Source organism: Sinocyclocheilus rhinocerous, unplaced genomic scaffold (genome assembly GCF_001515625.1).
Source record: "Sinocyclocheilus rhinocerous isolate Xijiao unplaced genomic scaffold, SAMN03320098_v1.1 scaffold1413, whole genome shotgun sequence".
In the NCBI taxonomy this organism is placed as follows: domain Eukaryota; kingdom Metazoa; phylum Chordata; class Actinopteri; order Cypriniformes; family Cyprinidae; genus Sinocyclocheilus; species Sinocyclocheilus rhinocerous.
In genome coordinates, this window is record NW_015639297.1 from 78,942 (window position 1) to 105,545 (window position 26,604).

A 26,604-nucleotide genomic window follows, 5' to 3' on the forward strand; every position below is an offset into this window, starting at 1 on the left:
TATTAGAACAGCAAATCCACAGTTGTTACAAGTCCGAAACATTTTCATCCACAGTCCCCAGCTGTACCAGCGGAGTCCCTCTGATAAAGATTTGTTACCAGCCTCGGGTGGGTTTCCAGGTGTCTATAACCTTCCCTTTAGAACGGACAAAATAAACTGGATGCATCATAGCTGTAGCACAAGCCTGTCAACAAAACATACAAGCCTGCTATTAATTTTAAATAAATTAATTTCATTGTATTAAAATGTGTCATGTTAAGTTATCATTAAAAAACAGCAGGGGAAAAAAGGTAAATGCAACTGCCAACATTGGCAGTTGAAATGACAAGCCCTCATCTCTAGGCTATGTTAAATACGGGCTCATTGCATTGAGGATGAACAAAGTTTGTGCTGAATACAGCATTTTTTGTGCAGCGAATTGTTGGATATTTTTTCCAATTCAGCCCAAGTTAATGATGTTTTGTAGTATTGGAAGTATGCACTTTAACATTGTTGTTTACTCTTGTTCAATAAACAGTTTTAGTACCGTGTTGATGTCCAAATTTGTGACCTGAAGGAAAACAGTCAAAGACTTCTGATGTACAAGCAATGGCTTAGTCAGATGGAGAATGTCCTTTCATACAGATGAATACAGTGTGTTTCTGTGAGCTTTGTTTGAGGGAGATGGTTAGTAACTCACATGGTAAGGCATGAGTGTGAGGAGTGACCCCAGTGGGAACTGCTTGATGTCCAGTTTTCCAGAGATGGGCTCCACCCTGCCGTGTTCCTGAGTCATAGACAGGAGTCTGCAAAACAGACGACACCCTTCATGCTATTTATATTATCTGACTCACAAAACCTCCTACTCGCACTGTTGTGATGTAAAATAAACATCTAAACATGTACAGAGAAGGATTATCCAATCTCAGTTTTTAATATTTGAGAATGGATTTGATGCTTAAATATTTATTCTCACATGAATCACATTTTGATTGTCAGTTCAAATCACTTAAATTCTATGCAGACAGATGACTTAATGGAAACATAGGGATGCAATATGAAAATGTAGACCAGTAAGTTGATAGTTATATTTATGTTGCGGCTAATAACTGATAAATGGCTGATATTAAAAAATAAAAAACACTAAAAACTACAATCAGTCATTTTATATACTAAAAATAAACTTAAGCGCACATTTGCTACAAATGTAAGTGTTTTAATTAGGGCTGTCAGATTAATGCATTAACTTAATTAATTAGTTATGAAAAATAACGCGATTAAAATATTTTAACGCAGTTAAAGCACTGGCACCGCCCCCAAACATGTATGCCCCTTACATTTCATATACTTGACTGTTGACAAATATGATGCAGGGCAACAACTCCATTAATGCAGTTATGCCCTAAAATTCAAGATATTGGGGCAAAAAATGCCCCTGTATGAGCTTCTGTCTCATATTTATATCATATGATAAGCGATATCACATCAGCAAAGAGAGCAATATCACAGGAGAACACGAGTGCATGTGATTTTATACAACAGTTCAGTAAATAAGAAGTTAATATTGTGCTATATTTTAAACACAATAGTGTGTTCTTGTTCAACTTTGCCAACGAAAATATTACCTAAAAGCCACAGCAGAACTGGGGTGTATTCCAGAAAGCACGGGTAACTTACCGTCAGCTAAACCCTGAACTTTCGGTTGATTAACCCCAAACCTTGCTTACTCGAGGTATGTGGTTCCAAAAACGCGTCCGGGAGTAAGTTCATTCAACTCCGAGTATGTTCCTGGTTAAGACTCAAGACATTCTCAACAGAGCGACGAATCGACGAGTCACTATGGAAACGGACGCTAAGAAAAAGCGCCATGCTGTTTCTTTCTTCTTCTTTTGTTCAATGCTCGTTTACATGCTTCGTGCATATCGCCACCTAATTGATGGTCGTGCAATCATTTTTCTTTTTTTCAGTTTACTCTTTAATCCTTGAGAATAAGAATTATATTGTTTGCTTGGTGCTAATTATATATTAAGTCATATCAGATATGTATTTTGATTTAGAATTTAGACATTATAGAAAATGCTGATCCATGTGTGAGATGATAATATAAAATGTAATAAATAAATATATATAATATAATAAATTAAACATTACCTTGTCATCCTGAAAGTAACCTCCGATTTTGGAACCGAAAGCTGAGGTTATTCGCTTGCTTATCCTCAAACATACTCGGGTATGTCACATAATCTGCTTTTTGGAATGTGCGTCTCCGAGCAAAACAGCGGTGTTTAGTTTCTGAATGAATCTGCGTTTTGCAACGAATCATGTGAATCAATGATTCAAAGAGAGATACGTTTACTGAATTCCTGAATGAATCAGCCATTTGAACGAATCGACTCTTATAGACATTTACTGCCACCTGCTGGAGTATCATTTCATTTATTAAAATAAATAAATAAATAAATATTAAAGGGATAGTTCACCAAAAATAAATAAATAAATAAATTCTGTGATCATTTACTCACCCTCATATTGTTTCAAACCTGAATGAATTACTTTCTTTTGCACAACATAAAAGAAGGTATTTTGAATACTGGTGGTAACTAAGCCGTTTTGGTCACTAGTGACTTTCATTGCATGAACAAAAAATGTTTCTCAAATTATCTTCTTTTATGTTCCATACTTTGTTAGGCCATTGTAGCCTAAACATTTAACATGATAATAACTTTAAATTATCTTTTGGGGGTATTTTCACAGCCAAATTAGTTTGTGATTAATTAGATTAATTAATCGCAGCACCCTGTAATTAATTAGATTAAAAATTTTAATCGACTGACAGCCCTAGTTTTAATGTTTTTGAAGTATTTTATGCTCACCAAGACTGCATTTATTTCATCAATAACAGATCAATTTCAGATCAACAATAAAAACAATAATAGGGTGAAATATCATTACAATTTAAAATAACTGTTTTCTATTGTTATGTACGTTTATTAAAATGTAATTTATTTCTGTAATGCAAAGCTGAATTTTTAGCATCATTACTCTAGTCTTCAGTGTCACATGATCCTTCAGAAATCATTCTAATATGCTGATTTGGTGCTCAAGAAACATTTCATACTATTATCAGAGTTCATCTTGATTTTCAGCTTAATGCACATTTTTGTGTATAATGTGATACATTTTTTCAGGATAAATAAAAGGTTCAAAAGAACAGCATTTATTTGAAATATATATCTTTTTAATTGTATTTCTTTGTTGTTACTTTTGAACAACTTAATGCATTTTTGCTGAAAAAACGTATTAATTGAAATAAAAATAATAATAGTCTTACTGACCCCAAACCTTTGAACAATGTAAATGTAACAGTATAAATGTAAAAATAAGAGAAATTAATAATAATAAATTTCCCCATTTTCAATCAATCAATGAATCAATCTGCCAGTAACTGAAAAAAAAAACCCTGGAGAAAAACACCTTCATATCCATCCACATGATCTCTTACTTGAGTTCTGGGTGTCCTTCGATGATGGCATATCCTGTAGGTAAGCGCCCCCCACCATCATGACTCAGTGCTGTCCACCCACAATCTACAAGTAACTGGTTCCTGTGTGGGTAGTGGCCTATGACCCGCGTCAGCACCCGTACTGCAACATCCTCAAGTCTACAGGACCCGATGAGGGACTGCTGCACATCTGGACATGCAACGGATAATATTATGATTCAAAACAAGCTGATAACATCACTGCTTACAACAGGAGAACATGGCAACACAGACCATAAAATATGTAGTTCCCAGGATGCACCTCACTCAACATGGCCATGTCTGGGACTGGGTGGCTACAGGAAGGGGTGGAGCCAATGCTGGATTTGACACCTTGTATTCCAGCAGCCTTCAACCTATGGATAGCATGAATAATATCATCACAGCATATTAAGTAGGGATGCATTGACATTAAAATTTTGAAAATTCAAATTTTCAAATGATAATGATAATGACTAAAGCTTTAACTAAAGCAAATGATAATGTTCATATTATGTGCCTACTACATTAAAGTTATATGGTATATTGTCAAAATAAATTAAAAATACAACACTAAAAAATAAAATCAATTATTGTAAATGCTACAAGTGAATTTAGACACCATATTATAATATGCAATATAAAAAATAATGTACATTTAGTGTTTAAATTAGTGTTTAAAATGATATGCTTTGTTAACTATATTAAAAATAAAATACTAAAAAGTGATTCAGTTATTTTAAATGCAATTTAGACAACACAATATGATGTACAATATTAAAAAACTTCATTTATTAGTGTTGTTGAACTATCAGCTTTTAAAATGTTTTGTTGACTAAATGAAAATAACACTAAAATCAATTATTTTAAATGTGAATATAGTCATCACAATAAAAGTGTACACAATATTATAATGTACAATCTAAAAATAAACTTTTAATTTATTTTGTACTAAAGATTACATTTATTAGTGTTGTTAAATTATTCATATTTAAAAACTAAATTGTCTAAGTTGTCTAATTAAAATTAAAATCTCTTAATTTGAAGGCTATAAGTGAATAGTCGATGGCACAAAATTATAATGTACAATATAAAATACAAAACACATTAATTTTTTTGCTAAAGGTTGCATTTATTAGTGTTGTAAATGATCTGTGTTGTCTACAGAAATTAAAAATAAAATACTCAAAAAAAAACGATTGTTTTAAATGTCTGTAAATTTAGATATCACAATATTATAATGTATAGTACTATTTATTTATTTGTTATTTGCAAGAGATTACATTTGTTAGTGTTGTCAAATACTTAAAGTTTTTAAAGATTAACTTCGAGTGTTAGATGATATCAGCATACTTCTCCATGAACTGTAGCACAATGGTAGTGGTTTCCTGAGCAACAGCTTTGATTTGCTCCTCCCCCTGACAGGCGTAGGTGTTCCCGCAGTGGGCGTAAATTCCCGTCAGCTCCACCCCTGAAGTATCCCAGATCTCCAGGGCAAGCTGTAGTGCAGCTGGGTCACAATGAGGAATGCCCGCTTTCAAAACAAAAAAACTAAACAATTTATCCAACTGCAGTACACCTAAAACCATGCTTCAAACATTTGGACGTACATTTGCTGAACTCCATCTTCAAGTGTTACCTCTCCCATTGTCACAATCCAGTTTCATCCACACCTTCCAGACTTTTCCCTGTTTCAGAGGTCTCTTCTTCAGTTGCTGCAGGGCGAGGCGGTTGTCCACCACGATGTGGAATAGAGAAAGTCTCTCGGACAGCTCGGCACAGCGCTCCACTTTATCAAATGGCAGAGGGTATGCATAAAGTATATCGTCATAGCCGTTATCAGCATAGAATGATGCCTCAGCTAGAGTAGACACAACAATACAACGACGAGAGCCTCCTGTCATGATGTCCGCACATTCCCTGAAGACAGATAACATTAATGAGGAAAGAAACAATGGTAATAACATGACACGATTTTTACTTTGAGGTTAATATTCCTTTGCCCAAATCCTTTGTTTTCTTTTTACAGTACATAAATGGCACTTGGTTTGATATTTTGTTATATAATAAAAAATTCAAAAGTGCCTTAAATGTCCAAATATTTATTTACAAAATTACTAGTGAAAAAGTTAATGATGTAAGAATCATTCTTATAATCATTACAGTTAATGATGACAGAAATTTTATTTTGTGGTGAAATGTTCCTTTGAATAAATACTTTTACATTTTGCATCTATTATTTGATCATTTAAAACTTCTTGTTATGAAATGTCTTGCTTAAAAGTGTGTGTGTGTGTGTGTGTGTGTGTGTGTGTGATGTGTGTTTAATAAAAGCCACTTGGTTTGATATTTTGTTATATAAAATATATAAAAAAAATTTGACAGAACTTGACAGAAACTATTATAATTACTAGTAAAAAAAAAGATTAAAAAAAGACAAACCTGAAGGAAAAAAAAAATCAAAATACTTTTCAGTTTTCATTCTTAACAGTACTGTAAATTACGTGTTATTTAAAAGTTTAATCTTGTCAAATGTTTTGCTTTAGAAGTGTGTGTGTGGGTATTTTCCCCCAAACAAATGCCACTAGGTTTGTTATATAATAAAACTGTAAAAAATAAAATAAAAAAAGTGTCCAAAATTTGGTAGACAGCCAGTCAAAATGACTAGTGAAGAAGACTAACGTGATAAGGGTATTAATAAAAGTATCTTGCAAACAAAATTTCCAAGAGGTTGGTGCTGTTGAGATGAGAGTCTCACAGTGTTTTGTGTGTTTTCATGTGAGGTCGGAGCTGGACCCCTAGTTTGTGGAAGCGCTCCAGCATGCCTTCAGCGTTTCTTCTCGCTTTATCCAGGTCAATGATCAGCGCTGGAGTACAAAGGTCTTTGATATAATTCAACAGCAGCCATTATCGAAAAACTAAAAGAAATAAAATATAATAACAACACGTTTAAGCGAAATGGAAACCTGCAGAGCTGTAAAAAGTTGCAGACTGTGTAGATAATAGATGCAAGTTAACTTTAAAATTTAATTCCAGTAGTAAATACATTTAAGAAATAATCCAGTAAACATGAGCTTGATTTATGGTCAAAGTAACTCGTGTCAAATAGTTATGATAAACTGAGGATAAACTAATAATAGCAGCTTTTCTTTCACTCACCATAAAGGCAGCGGATCAAATACTGCTCAATGAGAGCGAGCGTGTGAAGCCAGAATCAGCACAGCGACACAAGACGAGACAAACTGCGGCTTTTCAAACTTAAAGCTCCTGACGAGATTTACGGAAAATATATAGGAGTGTTTCTTCCACCACGGGAAGCAAAAAGGTTGATTTTTTTTAAGATAACCGATTTCGACGTTTGTTTCTCATAGACATTTTTAGTATTCTTCATTTATTTTTTACAAATGGTCTTAATAGGTCTAGTTTTTTTTTTTACAGTTGTCCAAGACCCACGCTTATATTTTACACTGATCATCTATCACAAAAACTAATCATTTTATCATTAATATTGTGTAGGTGTACGAGCAAGAAATATTTTGTAGGTTTACTTTAACTTCTGTATTTATAATTCTTTGTATTATCTGGGTTGCACAAGTTATTCCCTTGAAATATATATGTAATGTGATTTCAGGCAAACTTTGTCATTATTTGTTATTATATTATATTAGCCTATCACTGATACTTAACAGAAAAGGGGGATCAAATGATAGTGTGGATTAGATTTTTTTTTTTTGCATAATTGATTTGTAGCCTAGGCCTATATGGAAGAGACCAATTGTTCAATAAACAAAAGAAGTATTCAGTCTTGTCTTTATCGTGAATCTCAAATGCACTGAAGCAATGGAAACTAGAATCTGCTCACATCTTTTACACATGTTTTTGTCACGTTCAAGTTCAATGGCAGTGAGGCTCAGAAAGATGTAAATACCATGAGCATGAGAATGCTAAAGACTGCACGTTAAATACACAGCACTCTTTGTCTTAATGCTATACAGCAATGCTGGAGTGGATGTGTGAACATTTCAAATCGTCAACAAAACATTCATCCCAGGATGATGCAGGTTACAGATATTTCAAACTATCTCCAGCACATCTGTAGCACTGGTTTGGCTGAATAACATCAGAATGTCTAATCTAATGTCCCCGATGAACTTTTTGTTACTCATTAAAGTGGATTATTTCAAAGTCAGTTAATCAAGTGGCTAATTAAGGCTTGTAGTCATTAACGCTAATCCCTTCTCTCCCACTTGGATAAAATCCTCAATTACCAAAGCCGTGTGAGAGTATCAGAAAGATCTTAAGGCCTGTTTTCACTTTTTAGCTTGATGTCTTTCAAGAGAGCTACAGGCTGTATATCTATACATCCAGGCTTTTCAGACAATTCTGGTTGTTGTGGTAATACTACAGTGATATGATTTTAAATTCCAGTCACATCTTAAACAATACAGTTTAAGTGTTTCTTATGGCTGCATTTATTTGATCAAAAATACCGTAAATAATAACATTGTGAAAAATTATTAATTTTCAAATAAGTTTCTTTATATTTTAAAATGTAATTTTCTTCAGTAATGATAGTCTTGTGGGCAGCACTCGCTGACATATAGTGCTACAGGAGTCCCAAGTTCGAATCCCGGCTCAAGGACCTTTTCCAATACGCTTTCTGTCAGCTCTACACTGATCTGAAACAGAAGGCAAAAATTCCAAAAAAAAAAAAAAAAGCCTTTAAAAAAAAAAGTAATTTATTTCTGTGATGGCAAAGCTGAAAGTCTAGTCTTCAGTGTCACACGATCCTTCAGAAATAATTTTTGTATGCTGATTTTGTGTTCAAGAAACATTTATTTTTAGCAATGTTGAAAACATTGTGCTGCTTAATATAGTTTGTGGAAATTGTGATTTGTATGACTTTTCCAATCATAAAATCTAATTTTTAAAAAGTATGCACACCATGTGTTAGTGACCCAGTGCTGTTCTGCAAAATCAATGTCTTAAAATTCACTTTAAGTGATACGTTGACAATTGTGCATTATTTGAAACCATTGTTTGTAAAGAAATGTCTTCATTCTCCATCTAGTAGAATTCTTCATATCTGCAGATGATATATCTTCTGATAAACTCTTGCAAGATTTGCATTTGCAGCTACAAATCGCTAGGTGGAGCTGCAGGACTCACACAGTAACAGTGTGTGATCATCACATGACTTTTAGTGACAGCAAGGGTAATACCGTTAGGAGGCATAAGATGGTGCCAATAACACATGCACACACTGCCAAAAAAGCTGTATTTAGGAAAACTGCTTTTTTATTTAAAACTCAGAGCTGCTAGACAGACATGAGGTGTCAAGTTTGGCTTAAGACGGAGACATGTAACGTCTGCAACAACAGACATATCGCTGATAACTGGCAAGGACAATCCAGCAAAGCACCCAGTTACTATGTAACAGGTGCAAGCCATGATAAAGAAGCACGTTCCGTGTAGCTCCAATTAGGAGAGCCTGGAAAACGGTATTACGAGCCATACAAAAACACAAATCCAATAATTACAGTGGCTTACAAGCAGAATAACACATACAGGACTTCGCACAGAGCTTATAACCTTCTAAACGGTTTTTCGGTGAATGCACATTGCCAAACAAAACTACCTTTCTTAACACGTGCAAAGCTGGCGGAAGGGAAATAGCTCAAAATAAACTTAGTATTGAACACAAGTTCTCACACACACACTCTCTAATGTTTAGCATTATGTCCGTCCTATGCTCATGCTCAAGCCAGCATTCTTCATAAAGAAAACACAAAGCATGTTAATGCACGTCTGTCTTCACAGCTCTATCACATTCAGAGTCACTATGAGAAGCCCCTTATAGATGACAGATGGAGAGGTGAGTGAGAGAAGAAGTCACTTCCTCTCTGCTCATCATCTCTCAGCAGCAGGCAGTAGCACTCTGGAGGTCCAACTCCCGCACTCCACTTCATTCATCCCTCCTTCAGTAGCTGGGCTCCGACGGCTTGTTTAGCTCCACTTTTACACCTCTTTCACCTGCACCTAAAAGACAGAGAAAGACACAAATTTTGATATAAACCTGCCGTTTGCTCTCTCTGATAATCCATACCTGTTATTAGAAAGTAATTCACTCACTGTGGCTCAGTAATTATTTCAATGATGCTTCATCCGGAAATAAAAATACTGTCATCATTTGCTCACCCTCATGTCATACACACAGTTCATACAACGAAAGAGAGCAGTTACTGGTTACTACACTACTGTTTAAACAACTGGAGTCTAACAAAATGAATATGTTTATTCAGCAAGGACACATTAAATTTATCAAAAGGAACAGTAAAGACATTTAAATGTTATATATTACTATTTTAAATAAATACTGTTCTTTTAAACTTTCTATTCATCAAAGATTCTTGAAAAAAGCATCAGTTCCCATAAAATATTAAGCAGCAGAATAAGATTTCTGAAGACTGTAGTAATGGCTGCGAAAAATTCAGCTTGCCAATCAGAGAAATAAATTACAATTTAAAATATATCAAAACAGGAAAACAGTTATTTTAAATTATAATAATGTTTTACAATATTATGGTTTTTTACTGTTTGATCATCGTATGGGCTTCTTGTTGTGTATGTTTATAAAAACACTTTAAAATTACATCACTCTGTCTTTATACATATCCATTCAAAAGTTTGGTGTCAGTAAAATTTTTATTATTGAAAGAAATTCATACTTTTATTCAGTGAGGATGCATTAAATTGATCAAAAGTGACAGTACATTTTACAAATATGTTCTATTACATATAAATGTTGTCTTGAACCTTCTATTAATCAGAGAATCCTACAAAATCTATGTTTCTTTTATAGAGCAAATCTTGTTTCAGGAGCTTGACAGCCCCAGTGACCAATTACTTCTACCAAACAGAAAAGAGCAGCATAAACAACCTGCTAAACGTCTCATGTTGTGTTCCACCAAAAAAGAAAGTCAGACAGTTTTGGAACAGCATGAGGGTGAGTAAATAATGACAAAAAGTTAATTTTGGCCTGCACAACTGTCGATTAGGAAGGAACGTCTTGTTAAAAATCAGTGGAAGCGCCTGGTCATGTTTGAGCAGATCTCACCTGTTAGATATTTCTCTTTAGCACGAGCTCGCTCATCAGCGTCAAAATACCACACCGTCATAGCATACCTGCACATAAATACACACATAATTGTATAGAAGCACAAGCAGCTTACAGGACCATTAAAAAAAAATGAAACGTCACTATCACTGACCTCGTGGCATAAGCTGACTGGACCTCATGTGGGTTCCGTCTGTCTGACCAGAAGAGCAAAAGTCTGTCAAACTTGGGCTCAATGTCTGCAAACTGAGCGGTTCCCTCTGGAAAGATCCGCAAAAGGCCACCATGTTCCTACAGAGTGAGCAGATGAGAATCAGGCTATATGGTTTGATGAGTACCTTCATATTTCGACATTTTAAACTTTTTAGGGTTGTATGTGGTTAAAATCATTAGAATTGGTTCAGACAACCGATACCTAATTTATTCAACTCAGTGTGAAGACAGCAGGTAAATATAAATATATATATATATATATATATGTGTGTGTGTGTGTGTGTAAAAAATTAAACAGAAAATGAAATTCAATATTATTTATATAGAAGTATTTAGCACAAAAGTGAATTGTATTCGACTAAATAGGTGAACTCAACATTCTGGCAATCCACTCCCATAAAAAAACTAATTAATAAATAAAAGTACAACAAAAATACAGCCTTTTTAAAATATGATTTGTTTTTAATTGTCACATTAGAAACTACCATAATGCATACATATTTCTTGAATTCAAAATATTGTACTGAATTGTACTTGAAAAATGATTAAAATCATGTACACTTAAAGACAGTCATGTCAATGAATCAATATGAGTACTTCTATAAAATGAAAAAACCTATACAAATATAATGTACATATAATTACAAAAATATTAATAAAACAATTATAATAATTAAAGGATTATAAAAAATATATTGATATTTACACACACACACACAAATACATAAATACACACAATACATATTTAAATATAAAACATTAATAATAAGAAACACATTATCAGTAAGACTTTTTATTATTGATAGAAATGAACACTTATTCAGCAAGGATGCATTAACTTGATCAAAAGTGATAGTAAAAACAATATAAATAAATGCTGTTAGTTTCCACAAAATATTAAGCAACATTGATAATAATAAGAAATTTTCCTGAGCATGAATTATTATGATTTATGAAGCACCATGTGACACTGAAGACTATAGTAATGACTGCTGAAAACTCATTACATTACAATAGAAAAGTTATTTTAAATTGTAATAATAGATTGTAATAATATGCAGCCAATTTATGCTCACTAGACTGCATATGAGACTTCTTTTAAAAACAGTATAAATGTATATAAGTATAAATTAAAAAAAAACACTCTGTTTCATTCACAAAACAGAATGTTGTGGATGGGAAAACTCTGGGAGGGAGTGTATTTTTTCCTGCCCCAGGACAACCTGATGCTAAATTTAGCTTAAAGAAAAAAAATCTGACACACTGTGACTTTTACATAAGCCAAGACTACAGGGAACAAGCAGGTTTGCGTGAGACGGCTATTTTCCTCTCCATTCAGTGAAGGGGGTGCGATATGAGAGGGAGAGTACTAGAGCGTATACCATGAATTACTGGCATCCTGTTAAGCTCGAGAGAGAGAGATGGAAAATATCAGGGTTGAATGTGTGAGATGTGATCCATCCTTACATCGCAGCTTTGAAACTCACATAAACATATGACTGAAAGAATTCAGACATTTAGAGAGTCTCAAGCAAAGAGTGCGTTCAACCTACCAACAGCATCTAGAGCAGTGGTCTCAAACTCAATTCCTGGAGGGCCACAGCTCCAACCAGCTCCAAAACACACCTGCTTGGACGTTTCTAATAATCCTGAAGACCTTGATTAGCTGGATCAGGTGTGTTTGATTAGGGTTGGAGCTAAACTGTGCAGAGCTGTGGCGCTCCAGGATTTGAGTTTGAGACCAATGATCTAGATAAAGTCTTCAATCCTTCTTTCTCTTCTACCATCCCTATTTCTGCCCAACTCTATTTTCTACTTCATATAAGAACGTCTGATCAACACTCAGAATTGTTTCCATGGCCGGTTGGAATGTTCTGGAGCAGAACCGACTCTCTGACGCAGAGCTGGCAGTTGACAGAGGTGGTAAAGTGGTGGAAAGTGCCATGTCTGCTGTCCCGTTTCCTGTGAGAGCACTCAAACATTTCAATGGATAGTTCACCCAAAAAAGGAAAATTCTGTCATCACTTACTCTGGTCACAACCAGTGACTTCCACAGTATTGTAAACAAAAGAAAAGTTAGTTTTTTGTGTAGTGACATTATTTTGCAGTACAATTATTATTAAATGTATAAACATGACTTACAAAAACATAAATATTAAAATTGTACAAATTACAAATCCAACACCAACCACAATTTCTCTGTTCTAGCAGACCTCTAATAACAACACATAAACAGTCTCTCGTGTGGCCTATTGATATAAAGTAGCAAACTTCCTGCACAAGGTTGGTTTTGAATTTCCATTGTATTGAATGTAAGCTCCGATGCAAGTTTGAGCAGTCTACATCAGATAAGAAACCTAAACAAACTGAGAAGAGCTTAAACAAATCTCAAGCAGCTTTACACGCTACAGAATGTATACAAGTTCACTGGATGGGGGGGGAAAAAAACTCCTACCTTGGCATCCCAGTCTTTATTCAGGTAATATATGCACGTGACACATCTCCCATCACCGTTTGGGTTATCCACATGCCGTACATATCCTGTGCCATTGCCAGGGTAACATGCCACCATTGCCTGGAATGGAAAAAAGGGGTTGTAATGGGCGAAATAACCAAAACAAAAAAACATACAAAGACTTCACAGTGGTATGGATGCAGCTTTCCATTCATAAGATATTTCATATTCACAATAATATTAATATTTTTTCTTTTTTTCATGCACATAATAATTCATTATAAATATTAATAATAGCAATAATAAAGACAAATCTTCATGCTCAAAAAGGTTGTTTTCATTTACAATGAGAATAATGAAAAATACTAAACTAAAAACTAAACCATCCAGATGCACTAGAGAATAAAGGCAAAAAAAATAATATATTAATATATATTTATATATAAAATATTATCTTAGAATGAAATAATGGGATTCACTGTTACTCCGTATTTGTGAAACGCAGTTCATCAATGAATTCCACTCAGATACTGTATGATACCACAGCGTACAACTACATAAACCTACATGAAGTGGACAAAAAAAGGTGACATCTGTGACATTCTCAGCCCTGTGATGATTTTATATATAAAATATTATCTTAGAATGAAATAATGGGATTCACTGTTACTCCGTATTTGTGAAACGCAGTTCATCAATGAATTCCACTCAGATACTGTATGATACCACAGCGTACAACTACATAAACCTACATGAAGTGGACAAAAAAAGGTGACATCTGTGACATTCTCAGCCCTGTGATGATTATATATTTTAATCTTGTTGAATCTGGGTTATGAGGCTGAGGGAACAATGAAGCCATTGCTGAAGTCTTTCCTTTGCTGAGGTTTTTCCTTTCCTGCTCTTCCTCTGCCCCTTTTATTTTGGTCTCCGGGTTTACATGGAAAGTGTTAATGAATCACAAAGGAAAAAATAGCAGTGTAAATGTATTTGTGCACATGGACACATCCGTTATCAGGACAGTGTTACAAAGGAGAGAATGAGTCAAAGGGTCATAAAAAAATATATGATAGTCCATCAATCCACGGCATGTGACCTGCATGTGACAAGGTTAAACTACATTTCTGAAGCAAACAAAATGTACTTCCTTATAATTAGAAGTTTTAAAATAACTTACAGTAAATGGTTGGAGAATATTCCTCTCCAAGTATGAAAACATGTCAAACTTTAAACAAGATTGTGAACTGATGCCAACATTCACCTTTAAATCATTAACAAAACATTTCAAACAAGCATCAGCACCCAACAAACACTTAATTATCAGAAACCTTTGGGCCGATACTGTGCGCCGTGTTTCTGTGAACTGAAAAGAGAAAAAAAAAAAGCAAAGTCAGAACGACTCTCTGATATCGATCCTCTCCGGAAACTCCCCTTTTGCCTTCTTTTTCACCCACTTCTGCACGTAGGCTCCTGAATCTGATCAGTTCACTGACAGTTCATGACCTGACACTCTATTTATAAGCAGCACTAGCCCAGCAGGGAATTTTTAGGCCTTAACTTAACCCTCTAACCCTAACCCTACAGCATAATGTCACAGGGACCGAGACCTCTTCCCGAGGGACACGATTCTCAGTGTATATGTGTGTTAGGCTGTCTGGGGAAGGGAGGGAGGCTGTTTTTATGGCTGAAAAACAAACATATTTTCCAACATTCTTTGCAATACTTGTATACATACTAGAGATGAAATTGTTCCCATGACAAAAAAAAAAGGTTTACAATGTGTTTAAAAATATAAATATTTTTATTTATTTAGTTTTATTCATTTAAGGCTAATTTTATTACAATAAAGATTTATTCATTTAAAAATAAGAACAGAATAAGAACAATTAATAAATACGTACAAGGATATATAATATAAAATATGGAAATATTAAATAAAATGTGTAATAATTATAAAGTGCTTTTTTAAAAACAAAAACCCGTGACATGTGCTGGCAAAATGAGTCACAATGAACAAATGTAAGAAATTATTAAAATTATTTAAGAATTATTTAAAATTTCACATTCTCCATTAAAAAGACCTTCAAAATGATGATGTATGATTTGTTGAAATCGGACAAAAAATAACTGAGCTACACCCATTTGAAGTAGACAGAGTCAGCAACCTCAATTCTGAGAAAAATCAAGTTAAAGTTTTCTGAAGGTTCCAAAGCAAAATCACCTAGCAACATTGCATCTTTTCCTCCAGTTATTTTCTTAATGATCATTACTATATTAATAACCGTAAATTACAATATTAATAATCATAATATAGCTATTTTTATTTTATCTTTGTTATTATAAATAAGAAAGAGCAGGCAAAAGCACGCACATCAATCTCAACTGGGTACTCGACTAAGAAACAAGTGGAAAAATTTTTTAAATGTAAAGTCGGCAACACCAAAGAAGAGCCTGCGTGCTCGAAACTTCACAGACGCTATGCAAGTTTTTTTTTTTTTTTTATACATTTTTGATACTTTTGGAGCTTTGGTGTTGCCGACTTTACATTTAAAAAATATTATAAATAAGAAAAAATGCAAAAAAGCAGTAGAACAAATATAACAAAGGAAAAAAATAATGCATTACCTTTCCCATTTTACATCTAAACAAACGCATTCAAGTAAGATAAACAAATAATCAAATGTAAAAATCACTTTAGGTGTTCATTACAAATAAATTGATTATTTAAACTACAAAAGCAGTTCAATCAAGAACAGCAAGTGATTCCCTCTTTTCTTTTATTGTTTGATTAACATTAAAGGGGTCATATGATGCTGGGGCCGGCGGGCTAGAGTGAGCGGCATCCCACATCGTGACATAGACGTGGGGGCGTGTTAGAACGAGCCGTTTTAAGTAGGCGTGGTTGACTCTTAACTTTTATAAAGAATATCTCTTTGGATTTGAGACTTTAGTCTTTGCAACTTTACAGATCTTCTTTATGCACCAAGAGCTTGTAACACTCCAAAGAGAAAGGAAAAATTTTAATCGCATCATATGACCCCTTTAATGAGACAGACGCCTATATACAGTATTAAAGCCTACTGTAATGCACGGATCTAATGTAATGTTACACATCAGATGTTTTTCCCCAACTGTTCATTGGGAACGCTAGATGAGGGTTTAATGAACTCTTTTTTGTGAAAACCTCAAATTTTAAATTTTTCAGTTTTTTTGCCTGTAGCTCAAAATTAGTCAGTGTGCATTCCGACTCATTTTGCCAGCACGGTTCACATATGACATATAATTATGAGAGATATAATATCTTATATAATATATGATTAATGAAATAAAATACAGTAGGATGTTATACTTTTAATTCACATCTTCTATATATAACAATTAGGGTTGCAAAGGTTGAAAAAAATTCCGGTAAATTTCTAGAAACTTTCAAAAAATCCTGGAAAGTTTCCAAAATTTCTGTAATGTTTCTGAAATTTACTGGAAATTTTCCACCTTTTTGCAACCCTAATAACAATGAATGTTGACAATTCACAAAATAATAATACCGATAAGCCAATAATTATTTTCATATTATTCCCAGTAAATAGCTGATATACACACTTGAAATTAAAATTATTAGCTTGTTATGCTACAAGTGTATTTAGGAAAAACATGCGCAAGTCCTCAAAATAATAGATGAGAGACCTCTGGAATACTGGTTAGATATCTTAGTGCTTGATTATGGAAATGGCAAATATATCAGCCAATAATAAATAAATAAATAAATAAATAAATATTTCATTTATTGACTAATTTACAGGTCATTATTCTGCAGCATATGTTTTTTGTTAAATATCATTATCCCAATTCATTCCTCCCTAATAGCAGCACGCCAAATATTTACTGAAACGATGACCACAGAACTATGATACAAATTGAACTGTGAGAAATCTGAACCGTTGCAGCTTTATTACATACACACCCTTTCACTCACAAGAACACAAGCACACAGAGCTAACACCAGCACACGTACCCCCCTAACATCTCTCCCCCCCAGCTTCCTGAGGCCTATAATTCGATATTAGATTTCCAGTGAAACAGCGTCATCATTCCAGGAGAACAGACGACAGCTGAGGAAAGCAAACACATGCTGGGAACAAATCTGAAAGCGACTTTACATGAGGACTTTTTTCCTAGCGGCATAACAGTTAGCTGTGCTGAGGTGTGGCCTACTGTAAATCACTCATCTCAAGTGGAAGACGAGGAATGCAGAAGTCACAGAAAGGCCAGACTTAGGTCAGTTAGCGAGGCGATGACTATTGTTATTACTTTGCTGTTTAGTTCATCAGGAATTCACCATCCCGTTTACACCTTGCCTTTTTTAAAAGGGGCGTTTATGATGAACACGTTTCCAGCCAAATCCTGCAGCCTGCAATGGCACGCAATGCACGACGGATCACAATACATATGACGACATTTCAACTGAACTGTTTTCCCTGGCGGCAGGTGCAAAAGCGGCAGGCAACGTAAACAAAGACGAAAGGAGAGAGCACGAGCGTGCGTGTGCTTTAGCCAGCGTGAGAAGGAGATATAGGGGGAGAGGGAAAGACAGACAATCAAAGACAAAAAAGCAAGCTGAGGGCATTGACGCAATTCGCGAGCCCCCCACCTGAATGGGCCGGAGCAGATAAGGGTGAAATCGCTCAACGTCGCTTCAATCGTTCAGGTGGGGGTGAGTGTGAGAGCCAACTGCGTCAGAGAGTAAGCGGCGCGTGGGGCATGCTGGGCTGACAAAACAACAGGGCGAGGAGAGGTGGGTGCGGACGGCACACATCAACATCACACAGCAGTTTTTGCGTCTGGATGCCATGCCGCCACTCTCCCATCATCGCCTGCAAAGATCCGTGACTGGGGAGGAAGGTAAAGGAGATGGAGGGGATGCCATAGTCCCACAACACAAAAAGCATTTCATTCAGAGCTTCAGTATGCCTGTAATCCAGTTTCAATGTCTCTGATACACCTGGATGTGCCGCTGTGTGCACAAACAGCTGCACCCGCTATCTACCTTTTTATTAGGTTCTCAATATTCATGGCAAAATCAGAAAGCAGTTTGTGCAGTGCAGTAATTTGCATTAATGCCATTTTTTAAAGGGGTGGTTCAGTTTATTTCTAGGCTTGATTGTGTTTATGGGGTGCAGTCTAACATATGTTAATGCTTCGTTTTAAAAAAAACCACATTTTTCACATAATTTACCTTTATTCCATACCGCTCTGTCCCTTCTCTGAGAAACGCGCTGATCATTTCCTGTTTTTTTGAAACCCCGCCCTCAGAAATAGGCGATGGGCTCTGATTGGTTAGCTAGCCCAGTGTGTTGTGATTGGCCTCTGGTGCGCGCCTAAATGCCCCGCCCCTCACCTCAGCGGCATGTGCTCCGGTTGTATTGTAAACAACGGCGTCGTTAATATCGCTTATTAGTTTGAGCCCGATTGAGAAGCAGAGGATATTATTGAAGAGGATCGTGCAGAACCTGTGCAAGCACGGCTTTTAATGGTAGGCCTATGTTTTTTGTTTATTGTTGTCTCATACTTTTAGATATGCTGTTATTTGTATACATATACATATATACATATATATATATACTTTTTTAGCAAATAAATGCAGCTTTAGTGATCATATATTTCATGTGTACTATATAGGGCCCTATGGAATTTGTTTTATTTTTTCCCAAATTCCATTTATTTTTTTTCCAAATTCAGTTTTTTTTTTTTTTCATTTAAATTTTTCTGGATTTCATTTTTTCCATTTAAATTTTTCTAGTTTTTTGGTTAAATAAAATTTTATGTATAATTTGAAATCATGAAATTTACACAATTTAACAGCAATTTATTAAATGTTTAACAAAAATTACATTTTTAAGGCCCTATGAAATGAAAATCAAATTCAGTTTTATTTCACTTTAATTTAATTTTACTTTTTTAATGAAATACTGTTTTCTCCATTATTATTTTCCGGATTCCATTTTAATGGTTTCATTAAATGTTAATAATAAAAAGCATATCTAATTAATTCATGTTATTAAAAATTATTTATTATTTTATTTCTTTCATTTTATTTAGAAATACTATGTTGTGTATTCAACATTTTTCTGCTAAATAAATTCTGATAAATATTTTTTCCTGGTAAATATTCCTTAATTTTTTTTAATAATAATAATTATTAGTAGTAGTAGTAATATATCATTACATTAAGTAATATATTTGTCACAGTTTCTTCAAGTTACCGAACGTTTATTTTGATGGGTTAATGTACAGACTTTTAAGTTTCTTACTGTATATGATATGATGATATTTTTGTTGAAAGAAATGGTAAAACCCTTATAAAGTGACTCTCAGAGCAGTTTTAGATATTATGTTCATATTCTTTTTTTTAGCAAATAAATGCAGCCTTGGTGATCATAAGAGATTTCATGCTTACTGTATTACCTTTTGAATACTGCTCTTCACCTTAGCTTTAAAATTGCATTTTCACATCACCATTTTCAAAAAACAATTTTTCACGGAAGATAGAGTAAATAAAACATTTTTGGGTGACCTATACATCAAGTCTAGTAGACAAAGGGCAATTAATACAAACAATCAGAACTGGAAAATGCATTTAAAAAATGCCTTACATCAGCCTAAAAAAAAATTTATAATAAATCACTGCATGATCAGTGTCCATTGGAAATGATTCTACACAGACACTAAACATATTAAATAAATAAACAAATCTAAACTACTGAATTAAAACAATGCTGTGTTAACTAACTAGTTTAAACATTTTCTTTATCAGCTCTTTTCATTCTCATCTCCCTGGGGGATGTTTCTGTTTTAAAGCCTCAAGTCACGCTCATTTCCTTGACTCTTTTTTTCCACAGTCGGATTCAAGGCACTGTGTGTAAACATTATTTACTAATCTATCATTCTACAAAAATATATTGCAATAAAAACAAAAAAGTATTTTTTTTTTTTTAAATGGGGGAAACTAACGATGGCATGATAAACCGTTGAAAACATTCCCTTGTGTTATTTACTCTAACACATATCCATAACAGTGATTTGTTTTCCCAAAAGAGGCTCTCGTGGGTTTATAACATCTCCTTTTTCCTTTATGTGAGCTGCTGCATATGGTCTTGACCTGCTGCCGTCTCTTCCAGTGAGCAATGCAGAGCTGATATAAAACTCAGCCGCTGGACTTTAGCCAGGCAGACAGTTCTTGTACTCTTGCTACGTGCAGAGCGTGCAGCTGCACTGCTGTTCCAGCACTGAGACCCTGGCAGACTGACACCACACTGCACCATTAACAAACACGTCAAGGAGAAAGCAGTGATAAGACACATGTCCAAAAGATAAATTAAACACATAAGCTTCTTCTGCTGATAAAAATAGGCCTAACTTGCAACTAACACACAAAAACCACACACACACACATACAGTATAAATATGCACCAAATTTTTTAAAACAGGCTTCATTATAGTTCATAATGAAGTCTACAGGTGTTTTACACATCAACTTTCCGCCTTCAAGTAACAACCTCGTAAGATCCCTGTTTGTGGCACGCAAGGTTTCCTGACATAAGGGAACAAAAACAAAAAAGCACGTAACTAGATGTCAATGCAGACGCAAAGAAATACTATATATCCTTCCCACTGAGGTGGGACTTTCCAAAGGGAATGAACTGCTCTAATGAATACGCTCAAAAACAGCCCATTCTGATTGAGTGCCAGCATATCTCTGGTCACGTAATGTAAACATGACCACTTGGCAATTCATTGTGTTGTATTGCGCTACACATTCTTCACCCTGACACCCAGAAGGTGGCCGAGCAGGTGGTGGTGGAGCCCCTGGGTCAACGACAGTCAAAAACAATTTTCTGATTTAATTCATAAATGGGCAGTTTGCTTACATATGGAAAGAATTCTCTCTCGGCTAATGCTGGAAATTATACTAGGGTTTCTGCAGGTTTTACAAAGGTCAATTTAAGACTTTAAAGTAAAGAAAATCTAAGGACAAAATTAAAGGGAACTAAATATCAATATGTTCTCTAAATGTAATTGTCTAGTGAGCAGAAATGTGTTGTAAATACAACATTTAACAGATCTCCATTATTCTTCAATTCATTTTTAAAAGGAAAGCTTAACTAGAATATGGAAGTAACTTTTGATCACACTGCAAAAAAAAGTGCTGTTCTTCCTCAGTATTTTTGTTTTGTTTTCCACTACAAATGTGTAAAGTTTCTTAAATCAAGATACACTGAGAAGCAAAATGACAAGATATGAAGTTATTTTATCATGATTAAAACCATAACAAATATCTGCCAATGTATGGGCTCAGAAAAATTTGTTTTTAGCATATTCACTTATTTGTGTTCAATTTCTCAGAAAACAAGCCTTTAACTTTCTTCATTTTGCATTTCAAGTAAATATATATCTTGATTTAAGACTGTTTAGACAAAAGTACATTTAATGCCATGACTTTCTGAATTCGTTAAATTATTATTCAATGATTCATTAGAAAAATAACTGGCTCATAAGAGTCATTTTTGGGTTCAATCATCACTGGTTATGCTGTATGTTTTTTATTTACTAATAAAACAGACCAAAAAAGTATTTTGTTTGGGAATGGTTTCTATTTACAGTCTGATCATGTGCTAGTTGCACATGTTTTTTTTTCACTTAAAAAAAAAATAATTTGTTTGTTTTTGTGTGAAAACAACTTCTGCCGTTATTCAGTGGTAAATAGTCTTTTTATATTGCATCAATACAGGCTACAAACACACATTCACAACTTAGGTACTATATGCACTGATAAATGGTCCATTTTATTGCACCAATACAGACTACAAACGCACATTCACAACATAGTTATGCCATGACACTGAAGATTTAGAGAAGGACGTTGCTGCTGAAAGACGTGCAAGAACCACGGACACAAGGAACAATACGACTTGGTACATTATGAAAATATTCATTAAAACATTAACATGGTGCAAAATATGCAACTATTTCAGTTTTCATTTATTTATTTTTCTACATTAATTAAAAAAAATACAGGGTGATATGTAGCGAACTTACTAATTAAAATAACAGTATAGGGACCAATTCTCACTATTAACTAGTTGCTTATTAGCATGACTATTATTAACATATTAGCTGTTTATTAGTACTTAGAAAGCACATATTCTGCATGACCATATTCTACATCCCTAATCTTACCCAATACCTGAATTTAACAACTACGTTACTAAGTATTAATAAGCAGCAAATTAGGAGTTTGAGGCAGAAGTCGTAGTTATTGGTTTTGTTAGCGAGAACTGAACCTTAAATAAAGTGTGGCCCTAACTGTAAACTACTAACATGAGTTTAAGTAAATGATGGCAATGTTCATTTTGGGGTGAACTATCTTTTTAAGAGGAATTATAATATTTAAATTCCACGCAATTTTAATGTACCAAAAATATCCATCAAAATCAATGAAAACTACTCAAAAAAGTCACGTCCTGTTGTTTCACAATAAACATGATCTTTTGTTCCTGTTTCTCTACTCATCTCCGTCCCATCCGCCATCTCCGGCCTCACTGAAACCCAGATGTATATACTCTGCCTCTGATCCTCCAACATTTAACAACCACAAAGCTCGTTTATAGTTTAATATCAATACAAAACATAAACATATTATCCGTTCATTGTGTTTTATGTAACAGACACTTTCCCTCCGGCCGATTCAATGTCACATGCCTGCTGAGCATCCTGAATTGTGTTGCTGTACATCTGCGACCATCACAATGACATTAAAAAATATGCAGTTACAGGAAGTGCTATCACCTCCCATCAAGCCTTCTGCTATTCACACTACAACATCCTGTGCACAGCATATGCTTTAAGCACTACACTATATAACATTTTATCTAATGATATTTATCTTTTGCCATGGAAACATTTATGCTTAAAAATAAATGTTTAAGCATTAATGTCTCTCTTTAATAATAATGTAGTTTCTATTGACAGTCTGATCATGGTGTACGTGACTGATCAGAAAACATGCCTGTGACGGCTTGCTGTGGCGAACAGAGAGTGAATCTTAAAAAAAAAGAAAAAAAAGAGGAATACGTACTCCTCGAGACACAGTCAGTCAATGAAGTACTGGGGTCTTCATCGTCGAATAAGAGACACTTTAAACTCTAATGAGCCAGAAGACCTGAAGACCTTAAAATCCAAATTATCTACCTTAGTGCGTGATCTAAAATGAGACATTCAACTTATACATAATCTTACGTCACTCTTGCATAAACGTTGCAAATTTCTTGTGTGCGTGTTTACAGTACGAGGGAAAAGGTGATCGTTTCCCTAAACCCTGAGAGGTTAGACGTTTGTCCAAACATTGTGCTTGCGTTGGGTACGTCTGATAGCAGCTGGTGGTCGCAGGCGTTTCCCTGACCTGGGGAAATATGAGAGCCATGCTGGTTGAGGATAACTCACAAAGGCACTATCAGTAACATAGTCGGTGGCTCCACAGGAAGATCCTGTTTTTAAAAAACGGTCAGACTGACATTATTTGTCGGTGTAGAATTTTCAAGAACAATTGAAACTGGGGGAGAGACCTGATGGGTGCATATATCCAAGGTATTTAATCTAGTTTAGTTTAGTCCAGAACTTGTATTGTAGGAGGTTTTTAGAGTTGCTACAAATGCAGTAAAGAAGGTCGTGTGAGAAACTTGTGATTTCAGATGAACTCACACTGGCATGTTCAGGAGATATTCTATAGAGGCTGTTCATTAAAGCCCTCAATGACAAAAACAGTGACAAACTTAAACTGTATCTGTATCAGAGAAGAGTGAACATGCATGCTTTAATTTTTAATATAATGTCTGAATAATATTTCCTAAGATTCACCTTCTATTGAAAGACAGGTGCGGACATGTCTCTGCATCAAAGGTGAGTCCTCTTCCCATCTAAACTGACACAGATATGAGTTTAAACCTATCCCATCCGAGATGTGTTAATGTGTTAACTGACCCTTTCACCTGTTCTCCCAACCTTATGTTCCCATGCCTGTTGCCCAATGATTTTTCCATTCCTTTTCCACAAGATTATGGGATAAGAAAATTATAATTTCATAGCCATTGCACTCACAAAAAGCAGTTACTATCAGATTAAATATTTCAGAGATCAGTAAGGAGGACGTGACAGGTGGCCAAGTATGGTGTCCAATACTTGGAATTTGTGCCCTGCATTTAACCCATCCAAGTGCACACACACAGCCGGAGCAGTGGGCAGCTAATGCTGCGGCGCCTGGGAAGCAGTTGGGGGTTCGGTGCCTTGCTCAAGGGTCTCACCTCAGTCGTAGTATTGAGAGTGGAGAGAGCGCTGTATATTCACTCCCCCCACCTACAATCCCTGCCAGACCTGAGACTCGAACCCGCGACCTTCGGGTTACAAGTCCGAAAGTCCGACTCTCTATCCATTAGGCCACGACTGCCCCAATAAACTGTTTTCCCTATAAAATCTCCATGACTTTCTAGGCCTTTAAAATTCTAACATATCTACATTTCCCTTTCCTAGATAATGTTTTTATAAATGAAAGATGCATTTAGTACGATTAAGCTGCCTCTTGTTTCACAAGTACAAGTAGTTTTGGACTCTATTCTGACACATCGTCATGACGTTTGTTCACTAACTACTGCTAATTCACAACAAAAAGCTTACTTTTTGTATTGTTGCTTTTCATCTCATCCTACACATATTTGTAAGATGTAAAATTTTGCCAGTTTTGCATTTTATTTGTGCAGCTGGTTACCTGCAGCGCCTGCGTGGGTGGTCATGTGACATCAACATGGCGGTGCCCATGAGGGGGCGACCCGCATGAAACTTTTCAACGTGGGATGGTAGCAGTAGGCATATTAATATTGATAATGAAAGCTCTACGTGATTGGTCAGAGTGATATTTCTCAAAATCGCTCATTTGTTTATGCATGCAACTTTTTTAATTAGCACAAAACTACTGAGTGCACCAGGCATCATAACTGTCCTATAATGTCAGTTGTACTTACTTTCGTTCTTCCATTGATCCTGTAGTTGCCCAGTTTACCGTTACAGTGTCGGATCACATCATCTATGCGGCTCATGAGAAACGCTATCCTCTCACAGCCGGGCTCCTTCCCCTCCACCCAGGTGATCTTATCCCCCCGAATGTACTTAGACGAGTCGCTCCTCTGACTGACCAGCTGTCCGTCGGTAAAGCCGCCGGTCAGGTAAAGCGCCCGCACGTCCTCCAGAATACTCAGTCCAAACTCCTCGCCTAAGAAGTTGTCGATGACACAGATGCCGTGCTTGTTCATGCAGGGCACGATATAGTCCGTGGCCAGCTTCTGAGGAGGCGAGCGCGTCTGTCCATTGGGTTTCACACTGTCTGCGCTCGGTTTGGTTTCAGAGTGCGTGGCGGACTTGATAAAATCTGACATTCTTTCGCCGGGTGACGTAACGGTAGAGTTACTCTGAGAAGTGTTGGACGGTTCTGAAGTGTTGTACTGTACGGGGCTGCGCTCTTCAGCCGGCGGCGTCTGCTGCTGCTGCTTGTCGGCCTCCTTGCACACCCGCTTGTGCTTCTTCCAGTCCTGTCTCTGGTGCTCTTTGCTGCAGTAGAACGAGCTGCGACACCGTCCACACTTCATGAGGTTCTCCATTTCCCCGCACAGCTCGCAGTACTGGCGCTCTCGCTCCAGACACTCGCTTTCCCTTGAGTGTCCCTCCATGTTTCAGCGCTGTGTTACAGTATGCAGCCTGCAACTTCGCCACAAGTATCCACTAGCGAAATTGAAAGAAACGCTGCCCCTCGGCCTCCGCTGCCGTTTTCATTCCAGTTGACGGAGGGCAACGTGACGCTCTCACATTCCCTAGACATCTATGTTGTGACACTTGTGAAGTCTCAGCGCGAGCTTTGAGTGTGATGGAAGCTCATGGCGCCGGCCGATCCTTTTCTTCAGCGGACAGCGCACGTCAACCATGTGCGCATGCGCACTAGATGCAGGCTAGAGAGGGCATGATTCACATGTGCTTCTCACAACTTTGTGTGGGCGGAGTGAAAATGAATACAAATAATAACAATGATAATAAAGATCGCCCAAAAAATCTTAATGGGCAGAAATACTGCATCTGTGTATTAGGGGGAAAAAAACACAAATGAATAAATAAAAATTCCAAAATACATAGTAGCAAGGTCAAGAAGTAAATAAACTATGTATTATTGTATTATGGGCAGAATTAGTTGCAGAGTAGTGAGACAGGAAAACAGAAAAATAAAAG

The 26,604-nt window shown here is 35.7% G+C and overlaps 2 protein-coding genes across 3 annotated transcripts; both read right to left on the reverse strand.

Annotated features, from left to right (window-relative positions):
* Positions 1-18: 18 nt before the first annotated feature.
* LOC107751108 (D-threo-3-hydroxyaspartate dehydratase-like) lies at positions 19-6,755 on the reverse strand. Its single transcript, XM_016566710.1, has 8 exons — positions 6,659-6,755; positions 6,258-6,417; positions 5,139-5,419; positions 4,853-5,033; positions 3,755-3,876; positions 3,482-3,671; positions 680-785; positions 19-184 (listed from the first exon to the last, which is right to left on the reverse strand). The coding sequence occupies exons 2-8, from the start codon at positions 6,320-6,322 to the stop codon at positions 95-97; spliced, it is 1,035 nt and encodes a 344-aa protein (XP_016422196.1). The 5' UTR covers positions 6,323-6,417; positions 6,659-6,755; the 3' UTR covers positions 19-94.
* Positions 6,756-8,367: 1,612 nt separating this feature from the next.
* On the reverse strand, positions 8,368-26,324 carry LOC107751107 (egl nine homolog 1-like). 2 transcript variants are annotated; one of them, XM_016566708.1, is made up of 5 exons: positions 25,353-26,324; positions 13,285-13,404; positions 10,771-10,907; positions 10,617-10,684; positions 8,368-9,538 (listed from the first exon to the last, which is right to left on the reverse strand). In XM_016566708.1, the coding sequence occupies exons 1-5, from the start codon at positions 26,052-26,054 to the stop codon at positions 9,480-9,482; spliced, it is 1,086 nt and encodes a 361-aa protein (XP_016422194.1). In that variant the 5' UTR covers positions 26,055-26,324; the 3' UTR covers positions 8,368-9,479. The 2 variants fall into 2 exon arrangements, with proteins under 2 accessions (XP_016422194.1, XP_016422195.1); XM_016566709.1 differs by lacking the exons at positions 8,368-9,538; positions 10,617-10,684; positions 10,771-10,907 and adding an exon at positions 11,981-12,791.
* Positions 26,325-26,604: the final 280 nt, after the last annotated feature.